The sequence below is a fragment of the Hyalella azteca genome, unplaced genomic scaffold (genome assembly GCF_000764305.2).
Source record: "Hyalella azteca isolate HAZT.00-mixed unplaced genomic scaffold, Hazt_2.0.2 contig3072, whole genome shotgun sequence".
Taxonomy (NCBI): Eukaryota; Metazoa; Arthropoda; class Malacostraca; order Amphipoda; family Hyalellidae; genus Hyalella; species Hyalella azteca.
The window spans coordinates 83,710-100,097 of NW_025933326.1; the positions used below are offsets into that span (position 1 = coordinate 83,710).

Genomic DNA, 16,388 nt, shown 5'->3' on the forward strand with positions numbered 1-16,388 from the left:
GTGCTGTACAGAGCTCGGGTCGACCAAAAACACGTGTTGCTGCTGCGCTATGCCATTTAGAGGCGCACGAATAAATGAGCATGATTGTTCTTCAATAAATTCCCAGCTAGAGAAGGGGGAAGCTAGCGCTAACTAGGTTGAGCTAGCGTAGGACCTGAAGTGCAGCTGCCTCCTTGTGATGGGTCCTGGACTGACTCTGGCATACACTATGCTTGGGTTAAACCGAGAGCTACATTGAATTGATTTACCCTCTGCTTGATTTTATCATTGTTGTTACTATCTTATTATCTTATTCTTCCACCATAACGTAAACATTTTTAGAGTATTCACTCATATTTATAAGGATGGGGCATATTCGAAACGCATTGTTATTGTTGAGAAATTAATGTGCGTTTCTTCCAAAAAATGCTACTGTATCGTTTTAAAATATAGAAATCAAAAATTTTGAACGTTTATGCGCACTATTTTTGGATTTTTCCTAATTTAAAAGTTTAAAGTTTAATGTGTATATTGCACCTGAAGACATCAGTTAAATAATATGAACTAAAATTCCAATATCTTTTGAGCGTATAGAAGTATTGATGTCACTTGTTTTACTTGAATCGCAATTGAACTAAAAATTTAAAAGCAAAGAAAATTCCTGAAAAAAAAGCCTGAACTGGGGTATATACATCGTGGCGAAATCGTAGTTTTGCGGACAAAAAGGTTACGGTCCCTAAGCAGGCTTTGCGGAAAATAAAACGATGACAGATTCCAATAAAGTTACCTTGATATTTAGGCAGCACCACTGGTTAAAAATACATCGCTCTTGTTTTTTTTATCCGTGTAATCCTTCGACGCAGCAAACTTTTGAGTAATACATCAATTACGTACAAAAAAGACGAATTGAATGTGAAAGAATAACAATGTAAACATGCACCAATAATAAATTTCTGGTATCACCTCAATATTCCTGCAAAATTTTAAAAATAATATTGACAATTAAGTATAACATAGTTCTTTTAAGCGCCTGAAAGCTTCATGGCTGACTCGGCATCCTTGGCAGGTCTTTCCCATCCAACCTGCAGGGAAACAAACCCAAACTTGAGATTAAAAATAAGCAAATAAAAAATCAAGTAACTGCACTATCTAATGTAGTGTATAAACAAAGAATCGTTGTAATTTAAAAATAATTAGCTGTCGAGTCCTACAGGATCGCCTAACCATTGATGATGCAAGCTTACCGCAGCTGCCGAGTGAACGGTGAAGCTACTGAAACCACGTCCTCGTCTAACCCAGCAGAGTCAGGCCAAGAGGAGAGCACGACTATGCCCAGATCTAAGAGCTGCAGTAATGACGTCTGGCCACAAGAAAATATTTCCCATAAAGCGGGAGCTCTAAGTTGGAGAGGTGATGAAGGGAAGGTGACAGCACGTTAACTGAAAATTGCAAAATTTCAATAGAAAAGTTAGCTGTTAAGGGACGCTTGGTGTAGGAATCGTCAAGACTGAAGCCGATGACTCACCACACAAGAAGCTGATTGACGAGAAATAGCTGCTCATGGAATAGGAAATTCCTGATTCACTACACGTGAATATTGCCAGTGATATATAGGTTGAACCATCGTAGTTCACCACACAGTTACCTGGATATATAATCACAGAAGTCGCAGAAGTGGATTAGAGAAGCAACGTTCAAACTTAAATTATTTGGTCGCCGTGATGGGTTCTCGCCAACTCCTAAATGACAAGCGCTAATGCTAGCCTAACGAGAGTCGAACCTGTAGACCGCTCTAGCGTATGAGTCAGAGTGCCGAATGTTGCGGTGCTTTCCCCCGAAAAAATACTGTTCGAAACAGATGACTGAATCTTACAAGTTCCATTTTTCCTGCCATTTAGGCGCGGGTGAAGGAAATAGGTGCAAAACCGATTATTTAGAGAACCTTAGTCTTCTACAACATGTTCTAGTTTTCACGATAGAGGTATTTAATTTGTTTCGCATTCACAATTACAAAAAATATGATTAGACGTGTTAACCTCTCAAACATTGAATTGAACGTTGAATAAAAAACAAGCTATATAGTTAGCTTTAGCGCAGACAAGAAATGTAGAAATACGCAAAATAAATGCTACAGCCTGATGAAGAAAAAGATGGTCATCATCTTGAGGAGTTACTCCAGAACTTCAAACACGTTATTATCACAAATATTTATCACACGTCCAAACCGCGAAAATATCTTCAGATTTCTCCCGTGATATATTAACCTCTTGCGCAGAAAATACGCGCCTTAGATGGAAATCTTTGTATACACGTTGTTTGTTTAACAAAACTAAGGTTCCTCGATAGTTTCCGTTGCGTTAATTATTTCTTTTACTAAAACCCGCTTCACAGGACTCCTTTTTCTTCACACAGGAAATTCGTTTACTAAAACCCGCTTACATTTCCTCTGCAAGTGCAATTCCCTTTCGACCCTTATAGCCTCCCTGGGCAAAGTCAAAAGTGAAATTATTGACTAGCAATCTTGGATTGCTAAAACTACCTATATACTATATATATAGTGCTTGGATCGGTGACTGCACAAAGCGCTATGCAAGAACAAGGTAAGCGATCTGTAACAGTTCTGACTCACAAGCAATTTCAGTATTAAAAGTGTGTTTATTTGAATGAATGAAAGAAAGATTTCATGCATGTTATAATTATCTGAAAGTGATAATTCAAATTCTAATGAAACAATTCTTGTTTGCTCTCTCTGTACCTACATCGATGTTCATAAATAAAAGAGGCTTGCCCGCCTGTTCATAAACTCATGAGCGGTCATTAACGTCCAGCTGCTTAAAGTACCTGCATGCATTGAGTCTACATTGTCCATGGATATGTGAATTTATATTTTGGACTTGGGCGGATCGAGCACCTAAGCTGGTGCTCGTCTGATTTTGAATTGTAAAATCTAATAATAATTATATACTACAATGATAATGATTTCAATTCAATTTTAATTAGATTTAAATGATAATAATAATTGAAAATTTGTTCCTTGTTTTTCAATGTAGAAATTTTGCAACATGAAACCAAACTCCGTATTTTTTCATGCAGGTTGAATTTTCGAGAATGCGTAGTACACTTTTTAATATTGGAGATGAAATTTATAAGCAGGTAATTGTATATCATTTCGTGGAGCTATTGTTCTTCCGTTTATTTCTTTCTCTGTTATTCTTGTCTTGTTCATAAGACTGTTCTTGCACGCTGCCCAACCCACCCAAGACTTAGGCTGCGCTGTTGCTCTGTGTAGCCTGTCTTTCCAGTGCAGTTTATTTCGGCCGCAGCTCCAGGCGTCCTTTTGGGCTGATCTTATTAAGGCAGAATATATACGGAGAAGGCTGACACGAGCAACCAAAGAATGCATAATCAATGGCACTTGACCTTAATTAGTGCTGTTGTTTAAGCGGCCCGCTCCTGATTACGGTCACATCAACAACGTCTGCTGCATAAATTGGCCTAACGATCTATATACGAGATTCGCTTCCGAGTGTGCACTTAATAGTTTTGCTTCTTACGTTCCTAATATAGTAATAGCAGTGGGGTCTTGCTCATCTACTTTTGGACTACAATTTTATCTAATTTTCAATTGGTAATTGAGTTTATTGAATGACAGACCCAAAATAGCCTAGAGAACAGGCTTCTTCGAAATGGTGAACCTAAATTACTTAATTCGTATTTATGTAAGTATGAATTCAAAGTGAATAATTTATATACCAATGGAAAGAAAAAGATTCAATGTTTTTTACATTTTTATAACATACATTTGTCGCGTCCAGTACGCGTGCGACATGCACTTTGAGTTTGTAGCCTTACGGCGGGGAGCTGTATTCGGGGTCGCAGCCACCTGCCATTCATTACAGTTGTGATGTTACTAGGAGTTGAGCGTCCGCTGAATTAATTTTTAGGTCAATTTGCTATTATTGTCATATTGTCTTGTTCATGTTATATTAGTTAGTTTATAGTTTAGTTCTCCAGTGTGAAGTAAAATCGTTTCCTTTCTTTTGGCACAGTAAAGTAAGCTTGAATTCCCGTTGACAATTTAGAATTTAAAGACTAGGGCACACACACCATCCACGTAAGTTCCTAGTGATTTGTATCTGTTGCCACGTTCATATTTATTTTAGCCGGAAGTTGTGCGATACAGAGATATTTGGTGTATTAAATATATTTAATAAACCAATATATATAAACCCATGCATATTTGTACTTGGTCTAAATCTTAAGTTTGCATTTTCATTTATTCTGATGTGCGGAATTTTGTCCCGCAGTTTTACAAGAAGAATAAGGAAACAACCCAGAATGACTACTGTTTTTCCTTATCATTGTCTATGCCTGGCTTGATGAGGTGGCTGTTTGAAATTTTGCCAGGACAACATATATGTCGCCCTTAGCGGCACGGAAAACATCTAAAAATCTAAACGGAAGCCAAACTCGTCCCACACAAGAGAAAACGTACCTTCTGTATAGAGAAAGCATATATTTACTGAGTGTAACGTAGCAGTGTTACGGTTCTTCAGATCAACCCGAGTTGCTGGTAGAGGCGGGACGTAAACAGAGTTGCTGGTAGAGGAGGGACGTAAACAGAGTTGCTGGTAGAGGCGGGACGTAAACAAAGTTGACTTGCCCACTCGTCCGAGAGCCATAGCCACGCACTCTCAGCGGTCGTTGTTGGGCGATAGAATGGACTGGAATATTTCTCGGCTTGATTGAATTCTATTCCGATGCATGAAAGTATTCAGAATCAACTGACCTACGTACGTCTGTGATACGAGCACGGGCTGCTCGCTGATTGTAGTAGAGATAGTGGTTACTCTCACTACGCGACCACTCAGTTTATTCAGTCCCAATGGATTTTCGAACGAGTGCTTTATTTTTTGTGAGTGTTCTTGAGTGAAGTTTTGATTTAGCTAGCCAATATTTCCCTCTTGACTCGATGATATATCCTTTATTAGCATATTAACAATGAATCATGGATAAGGTCTTGGCAAATACTATGGAAGAAATTAGCAAACGACGATATGCCATTTGTGGCTGTTTGGTTTTAAACACATGTTTTGGATTCTTGCAGATTAAATGAACTCCACTGAAAGTCCTTTTTCGTCTCTGGCGCCAATTTTGATTTTTTACAGTTTTCGTGGCCAACAAACAACCTTGTTAATTAATTAGAGAGTTGCTAGCTTGAGATTTGGCTCGTCCTATATAACTTCATGTTCGCATGAAGCACGCTGGATGAAAATGCCGAAATTTCTCAAAAAAAAAGCCGGATTGGAGCACTATTTCTTCTGGAGAACGGTTTTAGAGACGTGGTAATTGTGAGCACTAACTTACAGAAAAAGAATGTGTTGAGAATGTTTTTGGATGACGAACAATTTTTGTTAATCATGTTCATTGAATAGCGCTCTGGAGCGCTCCGAACATCATTAAGCGCGTTAAGGAAGCCTCGCTCGATAGCCCAGGTGCTTTATAAAGCTTATGGAATGCACGCTAGTTTTTCAGATGACAAATGGCGAGTCTTGCTGCCCAACATCGGGCGGCGCGTCTTTCAATGCCCAAGAAATGCAACAAAAAATTCCAATAAATCAGATACCATGAGCTAATTTGATGGTTGTGACCGCAGCTAATTAGGCGATGGATACTTTGTTATAATGGTTCCACTAACGATGTGAAAAACTTGATATTTTTCGCCCTGTCTCTGAAAGCATAAATCCGATTTCTTGTGGATTGCTGGCCAGGTCAAGATCATGCCGGCATGCAGACTTTGATTGTGAGTTTAGTAATGAATTCAATTTCCTCTCACCGCCAAGATTAAGTATGATGAATATTACGTTTCTCTAATCAGTTGGCTTCTTGGAAGTCAACATGGAGCATGTAGTGTTGGATAATTGTTGAACTTTTTCTTTCGAGGTAACTTACGTACCAGAGACTTTCAGGCTCTGCGAAGCAGGTGAACAACGGTATGATTTTATATAATTCTGTAATCGATTACATGCGACTTCAATAGATTGCAAGAAAACATGCTGCACAGTGCACAGATATTAGTTTGCAATGTACAGGGACCACGGCAGGTTTCCCCAAGTGCCCGTTCAAGACAAATGCCGCCCATGTTGATTAAACTAAACATTTACTTTCAAATATGTGAAAAAACGGTTGCATTTGCCGACTCTTTTCTGCGAACCTATTAATAATCAATTAATAAAACTAGATTCTTCATAAAATTTGCTAGATGAATAGGACTTGGAACTAGCCTCCTCACTGGAAAGGCTATATTAATAAATTAGCCTCTTACCCATCGAAGCTAAATGAATAAACTAGCCTCTCAACTAGTATGATCTATTGAATAGAGCTAGCCGCTTTGCCAGCAAGGCTAGATGAATAAGACTAGCCTCCTCCTTAATTAGCATGGCTAGATGACTAGTCTAACCTCCCCACTTGCATGTCTAAATACTAGTGTATACCCTCAGTTTTGGCGCACGCGGCCTCATGTATGGAAGGGGTAAAACTACTTTAATCTAATTAAAATCTAATGAAACTTGAATCAAATAAATTTATTTGTTGCTTAATTAATTTCCTCAATATGTTGATCATTATAATGGCTTCAAAGAGGTTACTGATTCACGATTTATTAAATAATCAATACCTACAATACATGTTGCACATCGTTAACCAAACGAATTTGATATATTTATAAGGTGCCGCCATGTGCGTGCATTTATTGATAAACAGTGAAGTGAAGAATTAGAGGATTAAAACTTTTACAATTTTAATTCATAAAGATTCATTTTGATAATCAATGATCAAACTATTTGACGTCTGGCATGTATACAGAGTCATTTAGAGGTAATCTATATTCAAAGTTTTTTATGAGCTATCACATTACTTTCCAACCTTGTAATTTCCATCACTAGAACTATGAGTCTGCTAGTGGGTTGCTTTCTCAGTAATCTAATACCTTTTCCTACTTCAGCCGGTGGTGTAACATTTTATAGTTAAAATATTGGCTTAAATTTATTTTGAGTTCAAAGTCCATACCATCAACTCAAGACAAAAACTTTCGGAGATATTCGTGGCTCCTAGATCCTTCAGGCCATTTGTATTTTCCTTGGACTTAATTAGCTGCTATTGTGGGCTGCTATTTCTTTGAACACTTAACACGCTCTCTTTACTGAAGTTTTACGTACCCTGTATAACCGCTATCGATCAATATTTTTCTTAGATAAAAATTTTTCTCATAACACTTATAGTTCATGTTGCTCCTGGAGTCGAGTGAAATGGAATATAAAATGCAAGCTGTGAAAAGCCTTTCATATAGACTTGTACTGGGCCGCATCGCGCCCTGAAGACGGTAATTAGCGTTCACTAATGCAGCTATAAGAGCGTTTGCTCTTGTGCGAGACGCGGGCGTTTCCAAGAAGAGGCGTGACGAGGCACGGTCGTGGAGGTAGCATTCAATTAGATTGCACTAACTTTTGTATGCAGAACTCCCTCGCGCACTCATTCTTGTTGAAAAACTGGTGCTGCATTCTATTTTCTTTAATGAGCACTTGGTATGCAAATAAATTTTTCAGTTCGATAAGAAATGTATTACAGATGCTGATGGAATCTATTTTGGAAGAACGATCGAGTTCTACTATTAGTTTTGGTATAGATTAAATCATATTTTCGCATTTGTTTTTGAAAAATAAGTATAATCAAACAGAAATACTTATGAACCTAACAAATTTTTACTTCTAAAATGAAAATTTTAAAATTTATCCGTATCAGATCTCCGTATCAGTTGTGCTCTGATAATAAGTCCCAATGAAGTATTTTGAATTGTAATATTGTGAGTGTCGATCATGTCTTTGCCATTCTCCCAGTGACTGAGTAATCTTGCAACTAAAGTGTATCATTTACCGTGGGATGAATTACTTGTTGCATTTAGTCTACTTAATTGCGACGCAAAAGATTCCTACTTCATTTTGTTGTTTTATCAGTTAGTTGAATTTGATCTGGTTGTACTAATTGCACCTTATTTGATTTTAATATTTTTTACAAGCAGTGGACACATTCAGACTTGTAAATGCCAAAGTCGTTGCACACCAATCGAAAGGAAAAAGATACAAGCAGTAAAAAATAAACGAGGGTTCTTATTTATTAAGACATCACGTCCACTATTAATGAGTCAGAAAGCGCACAATTCTCTACTCTACAGAACGCTAAGAAGATGTAAAAACTAAAGCAACCTAGGACGTACATAAGTCAATTATTCTATGTACAATAAATTCAGGCGCAACAAATGAAGGGTTGTCTATATATAAATTAGCCTTGACACTTAAAATTAAAATCTCATGAACACAAAACATGGAATGATTTGTTTCTGTTCGGCCGCAAAACAAGAGTTCATTCCAATTCAGTTTTGACTTCTCGCACAAGTGATCATCGTTGTTTAACGTTCGTGGAAATTATTAAAACCCACTAACTCTTAAATATTCGTTAATATTCTTGCAGAACACAATAATTGCAGTTATTATTCTGTCTCCCTGAATCTTACACTCAAGAAATTCTATTTGGTATTGTCAAGAACAAGAAAATAGGAAAGTACACGACGAAAATTGTAGACCGTGGCACTACAGCATTCAGTTAGAACCGCGATTTTATGAATCAAAATTTTGTAAGGCTCATGTTTATATAATTCAAGGCTGGGGACTTACTAGCCAATTTTGTACTTGTTCGCAAACAATGACAAGCGTTTCTCAAGTCCGATTAGACACAATACACAAAACGGACAAAATATTAGCTCGAGATATTCCATGGTTGATTTTAGACATGCATCAATGAAACTACCTAGCGCTCAGTGTTGGATCACTGTATTTATTCCCAGAACCGTAATCAACGGAATTTAACATTTTGGCACAACAGGATTTTAGTTTAAATGGAAGATCTTAGATGAAACCAAAGAAGACTAACCGGCAGGTTGGCTAACTTTTGCCCATTTCCAGACAAATAAATTAATGTTTATCTGGAGCCGGCAAAGCCTTTTGTTTGAGAGTCCATTTCAATATTTTAAATGAAAACCACTGTAATGGATATTTAAAATTTATACTTTTTGTAATAATATTTAGAAAAGAACTTGCTCAACGTATGCTATCTGAGATCTGAGACTCACTTGAGTTTCCGGAACTTTACGTTTGATCTTTTTGCCATGAGGTTTTAATTGAAGAAAACGAATTATTGTCATTCAAATTTTTAGGAGGAGATTATTGTCCTTAATTATTACATGGAACCAACCATTTAATAACTGAATCAAATGCTCACCTGAATATTTTGATATCAACTTTTCAAAATTTAGCAAACCTTTAGCGATAAAAAGAAAATTTTAAATTTACTCTAAAATTATCGTAAAAATTGCGTACTATAGAACACATCTTCAGTATAAGTCGACTAATTAAGCGCACGACGATTTCAAGCATAATTATTAAGAGATACAGCTTTTAATTTACAGATGGTGAACACGTTTACAGTAATTAAGCTAATCCGATGTAAAAAACGAATGTCTTAAAAAGTTTCTTGATTACACAACATCTGTACAAGCTGCAAAAACCGGGTCAGCCGAAACTACGCAATTCATCAGTTCGAGATGCGTATACGAATCTGTTCAACTTTTAGCTTATGAGGATTTTCTGCTGATGATATCGATTATTATCAAAGTGAATCTTTTACCTAATTTCGATTGATATCAGGTGACATTGTTGTCAGTTGAAAAGCTTCAATTTGAATAAAGCCTTTGATAACCTTCGTTTAACCTGAAATCAAAGGTAAGACTGGGCCATTTTACAGACTACATTCAATACGGTTCTGATTTGAAAAATGGAGACATATTTCATTAATTGATGAGCAACTTTTTAATTTTCGCAGATAAATCATCTAAAACGATTTACGATTAAACGTCGCCTAAGGCGTAGCGGAGTTATCCATGTTACCAATCGATATTCAGCGTTAATCCCGCTGACCTTGCGTATTTAAAATTATTATCATGACTCGCATATTTGGAGTCTTGTCGTAAAAACAATATCTTAGTCATGGAGACGAGACTAGAATATGTTTCATGAATTTTTTGATGAATAAATCATTCAGAAGATGATAAACCGCGAACTCAAAGTTCATACGCATTTTGCCTCCAACTTTGTTCAATTATTTACCCATAAAGCAATCCCATTCATGTGTGTACCATAATTGCGTGTCCGAATTAAGATCTACGTGGAAAATGTACATATTTTTCGGGCTAATAAACGAACGCAGTGGTGCATTCCCATTGTCCATTATTATCGCTGAACGACGTATTAAATCCGCAGCAAAAACAGATGAAGGAAATCTGGGTTGTAGACAAACTAAAGCTAAATTATTTGTCACCGAAGTATTGACAATCGTCGGCATGATGCGAGTTTACCAGGTTATAGATTAAGCATTGCCATGAAAATAAGTCATTTAAATATTGTCTCATCGAACATCCATACACATCGTTCATATTTCGTTGCAGTTTGTTTATTGATGACTTGGTTAATAAATTGTAGCGATTCAGTATAACTTCGGAATAACTTTTAGCGTAAAAATTCAGAATATAAAAAGTTATTACAGAAGCGAGGGAACTAGCATCCATGCACGTGCGAGTGGGAAATGGTAATGGACAGTAGGTGGAAGCGTAGGAGGAAATAAACAGAAGCACAAGTTACTTGTCATAAGTATTCACCTAGTTGGTTGTGATGATTCAAATGGAACATGTGTCATATTTATACAATACAATTTGAAATTTACAATAATGACTTCACATGCAATACGAATGGCTGAAAAGATAAATATCCATTCAACATTGAATCTTGAATTGAAAAAAATTTGTTCAGGAGTCGATGGCTGGGTTTGAGACTGGTTTTCAGAAAATATTTGTAAAATATATAGTGTGTTTAATGTTTACCCAACGAACTAAGCCATTCTAGATCTTGCTCGCCAGTCGCCACGGACGTGTTTGACTCGCACACACGATGGTTCTTTCAGTTTACAGTGCCAAAATTAGGCCTTTTCTTTGTAATCTTAAGATGAGATTTGTAGCCTGCTGATGAGTGAATGTATTAGAACCGACGCCTCATGTATCAAAAGTGAATTGTTTCTTTCAACTTTCCATGTGAAAATTTTCCGCTTCAACACCGTAATTATAAAGTAAACTGCGCATTTCGGTTTGGCTAAAAAGTTTGCTTGGAGCAAGGTTGCCGTTGGAGACCATAAGTTTCCTTCTTACTCTGTTGATATGGTACATATGCAGATAAAACCGTCTATAATGCTAGGCAAGGGCAGAATTAAGATCGATCCAGTGAATTAATTCTTCAAACGCATTTGCTTGACTCAACAGCAAATTAATAAGTCTCTATTCTATGTTGTTTCCCACATACCCCTACATTTCCCTTTCTACGAAACTTTTTCCATCTGTAGGCATGCGCCTTGCATGGAGCGCATGCGCGGGAAAATTGACTTGCCAGCTTGCGCATGCGCCGTAGGGTTGGGAGGAGTTAGGCCTCCTCTGCCCTCCTTGCTGCATTAGCTGATTGCCAGCTAACCTAACCTAACCTAACCTAGAGACTCATTGCTCTGCTACCGGCCAGCACTTCCGACTGCACAGAACACGCGTCTAGAACACCTCGTGATGGTTCTTCCTCCACTCACTGAGCTTGGCTTACGTCTTGGAGGAATGGCAGCAGGCTTTCAATACATTACTGAAATATTTGTTTCATTTTTTAACACAATAGTATCCAAATCATTAGTTTATCGTCTCGACTGAAGAAAGATGCTAATTTGTAAAAATGATATTATAGAGAAAATTACAAAATAACGCATAAATACTTATGAATTGTAATCAAATTCACGTAAATTATGAGCATGAAGGTTGTTTTTGATTTATCCCATTTAACTTTTTTTGAATATTGAACAACAATACATTAATATTATATCGATTATTCTCGCTCAATAATAGTCGTTCAATACTCAACTGCTATCCTTTCGCCTGTGCGTAGTTTTGCTAAGAAATTCGTTCCTGAATTTCGTGAGTCGCCAGTCATGTTTGCATGTTCGTTCGGGATTAACCACTCTCGTCGATGACCCTTGGGCTCGGCTTTTCAAGTCAGGCAGCAGACATCAGCGCACGCTTTTTGCTTTGAATTTGTTTACCGAAGACCTCATTTGTTTTCATTAGCGAGAACATCGTCGGAAGAGCCTGAACCAACAAGCGACCGCCGTCGCGTGATCTAATGCTTGTCCGGTAACGACCGGCTAATGGTTTTATAAATTGGCCGTAACCCGGAGAGAAGGGAAGGAAGAATGGCTGCCTACCTGGTCAATAAGAAAGGCCAATATCGTGAAGCCAAACTAGCCTCCAGCTAACGAAATAAGTGAGTCTTGTTTACTTTCCATCGCCTTCGATCTCAGTGAAAATTAACGTGAAATATGAAGCCAGGTACCATGGTTTCAGAGTTAAAGCGGCGATTGTCTTTGAGCTTATTTTTTACAGCAAAATGGAAAATCGTAATCTAAAGACGTGTGAGTTTAAGATTTTCAAGGAATTGGTGAAATAAAATCTAACTGGCAAACATCGATAAAAAGGTCAATGCGAATTTCGACTGATCGAGAATTTTTTTTTCACTAAGTATGTTTGTGGAGTCCTAATCATTACACTACTTGATTGGAAACTAAATAGGTTCCACTCTAAAAAAACATTTCTTACATAGTGTCCACAGTTAAAATACGTTAATGAGATCAAGCTTTGAAATGTTCAAATAACTGTAGTTATTATAGCTAGAAATATATCCTAATTGCAATAATCTCGCACTAAAGTGAGAGCTACAGACATTGATGGTTGAGAAGAATTTTGTCAAGTACATTAATTGTAGCTCGAGCTTAACAGAATGAAATACGATCCATTATGCCTATGAATGAATGTGGTGCATCACTATTATTCACCGAATTGTCTTCATTAACTTGCTGGAAAGCACTAATTGGCACGTATGGCACCTTGTGAGCATAGCTCAACATAAATTCATCGTGTTGCATTATATTTTATTAAGAAACCGCGTCCGATAAGTTACATCTATATATTTTATATACAATCTATACGTACGATACATGACTGAGTTTGATAAAGTAATTATTGTTAAAAGCACAGTGAAAAGGGAATCAATTTATTTACACGGATAACTAAACGGTTACGTGTCGTTTCATGTGAAGACTGAGGTGATCGGAACGAGAAAATGCTCGTTCGCACAACCGGCACTGGAAAGGCCGGTCTCCGGTATGCTTCCGGCTGTGTCGGGTCAGTTCGTCTGATCTCGCAAACTTCCAGCCGCAACCTTTCCAGTCGCACATGTAAGGTTTTTCCCCCGTGTGGGTCCTCAAATGCGCCTTCAGATGCGATGATTTAGTATATGTCTTGCCACACCCTGGGGTCTGGCAAGTGTGTGCTGTAATCTTCTTTCTACCACCTGGCTTTTTTATTGCCCTGTTCTCAGAGTCTTCAGTGGTTGGAGTAGTAGTTTCTTTGATGCTTGGCAGCAGACTTGGGTTCATGCCTGGTCCTGGTCCCCGTCCATTACCTGAACTAAGAAGTTCAGATAGGTTAGGAGATGACGGAGGAGTCATAACTTTGCTAATGGGCATTAATGCGTGACGAGTTAAATGTCCGTTGAGGCCTGGCGGTAACTGTCTTCCTTGACGTAGCACTCCTCTGGGGAGTTCGTCTGTGTCAGGAGACGCTGGAGGAGACATTTGACCATGAGTATAAGTAACGGGATTCCCATTCATTGCAATGGAAGTTTGATAACTAGAGCCTGATATTCGAGGTCGAAGACTTGGAGGCATCATTTGATGATTTTGTTGAAGTGAACTATGCGGTGCAGGTACCATAGAGGATGTTTGCTGGGGTACTTTGTTATATGTTGGCTGTATTGAATCTTGAGATAAATGCATGTTGTCAGTACAGGGTACTGGGTCAACGTGTTGGTTAGTTCGAGCTTGCTCTCGTAAGTGTTTCTCATTTGGGGAGTGAGGGACCACGGCATTCTGGCAGTGTCCTTCAGCGACGCTTTTTGCCAGAGCGTCGAGATCAACGAAATCTTCCGATTCCATCAGCGCCGAGTTGTCTTCATATGCTGTGTGTTCGAATAAATTGTGATCGTACGGAGTGGAACTGAATGAATTCCTTTCTAAAGCATTCAATTCCTCATTGACGTAGGCATTTACATCCAATCCATTGTCATTGTACCCAACATAAGATTGCGAAAAATTTGAAAAGCAATTTGGTGCCATTTCTGCGCATTGAGTTTGCGACTCGGCATACTGAGCTGACGCTGGATAGCTCATAACCTGATTGCCAACAGTGCTTCGCTGCTCTGTCGTTGAAGGTATTTGATAGGTATTGTCTATGTATGTGTACTTCAATGCCTGGTCATTCTGGTAAGTGGCATGATGAGGCGTATAAGTGTTTTGACCTGTTTGCGACGACATCGTGTGTTGGATTTCCTTGAGATTATCGGGACGAATACTTTGTGGTGCATTTAGATGTGAAGTGTGGCATGGGAAAACTTGGCTTAGAGGCTGTGTTTGTACAGAAGCTGAATGCAGACTGTGATGTTGTGCCGTTGAATTGTAAGTTTGAGGAGTATGTGATTGATGAGACAATTGGCAATTTAGTTCTAAGTGATGTTTTGTCAGTTGCTGTTGTTGCTGAGGTGTTTGTGGCAATTGAAAAATTTGTGAGTGTGTGGAAATTTCGGTAGAATCGACGTGCATACGGCTTTCATCATATCCATTCAGTGAATTCGATGAACTGATATGATGATTTGTCTGTTGTGGATGATGTTTGTGGACGTTTTGATTTAACTGCAAAGAAAACTCGACTGATCGAGGGCTGGAGTTCCTCTGGTCCATAAAGGTGTGTTGGCCGGTAGAATGTTGATTATTAGCTGATATCTGCGAGTTATCTTCATTGTTGCTAGAATGCAAGTTTTCAGGATTATTCTGAGGCTTCTCATCACAAAGAACTTGGTTGTTAGTAGGACAGGTTATCGCCCCGAAAGCTCCTTTTTGTCTTTTCCCGTTATCATTAGGCTTTTTCGAATTTGCTTGATCTAAACCTCGACTTTTTTTATTTGTAATTCCGCCCGTTTGGTTGGTTTCACTCGTGTCGTCCCTTTCGTTTGCACACAAAATGTCTGCTGGTTTCTGGAAAGAATTCGATGAGATATCTCGCATGGCTGTTCCCGGGACTGAATCAGTCGCAAACACACAACTATTACTCGCTACTGTTGAAGGATATAAAGAATTGCAGGAGATGCTCATCGACTGAGAGCGTTGCTTTAGGCTTGAATCCTGACTTGTGCTATCCTTTTCATTTGTAGGAGACGATGGTTGACTAGATGATTTACCAGGTACCTTATTGTTTGTCTGGTAATTTTGGGAGTAGGTTCTACCCATTAGATTCAAATAGTATGATCCCTTACTTGAATTTTTCGGTGTTAATGGAGCTGTTAGCACCTGGGATAAAATCGATTTTTTCCCGAGCAAATTTTGATTCACCTTTTCCTTAGAAGTAAGTTTTGACGTAGTTTTTGATATGCTCTCCGTGAATTTTTCGTGAGCGTCTTCAAAAATGGATTTCGAAGCAATAGGCGGACATTTTGTCTTATTTACTACATGAGAGGATATTTCCTTGAGCTTTTTTACTTCATAAACAGTTTTTTGCCCTTCAATTAACAAGTTATCATGACATCTCGCAGATGGGTTTTCTCGAGATATGGCAGTGCGAACAATTTGGTCATTACTTGTTAGTGGATTCGTTACCTGAGAATTTTTGTTGGTATCATGATCTGCGTTACAATGATTTTGTACAGAAGAATTCTCATGTTTGGCGGGTAAAATTTTGATAGATGCTTGTACATTGAGAAACGTTTTTTCTGTTTGTGGAAATGCTTCTTCACTGCTTTCCATCGTCATTTTAATGATGTTTTGTTCAGAGTTAGAAAAATTCACTTCAGTGCAAGGTGTACGATGCGGTGCATGATTTTGTGCATAAGTTATATTATTAGCCAAACTTTGATTTTGAACAGAAGCAGAGCAATCCGCATAAGAGGTTTCGGTAATTTTACATAATACCGATTCCGCAAAGTTTGGCACATTCGTGTTGGGAGGCTCTAAGTTGGTGACTTCGAAGCGGGTGGCAGGAGAGCTGGCGTTGCTGTCGCTGTCCTGGAGATTGTAGCCGCTGTCGCAGTTGCTGTACGGCGCGTCCAAGTCACCACAGTCGGTGTCGCCTACGTCGTGGCAGAGCTACAGGACGGTGTAGACGTTGTGTTGTT

General features: G+C 38.3%; 1 protein-coding gene across 1 annotated transcript in view; it reads right to left on the reverse strand.

The window, feature by feature from the left end:
- Positions 1-9,358: 9,358 nt before the first annotated feature.
- LOC108674131 overlaps positions 9,359-16,388 on the reverse strand; it is a 37,420-nt gene continuing 30,390 nt past the window's right edge. The window contains exon 3 of the mRNA XM_018162043.2: positions 9,359-16,359. Within this exon, the coding sequence (XP_018017532.1) occupies positions 13,234-16,359 (3,126 nt within the window). The 3' untranslated portion in view covers positions 9,359-13,233. The remainder of the gene's footprint in view (positions 16,360-16,388) is intronic.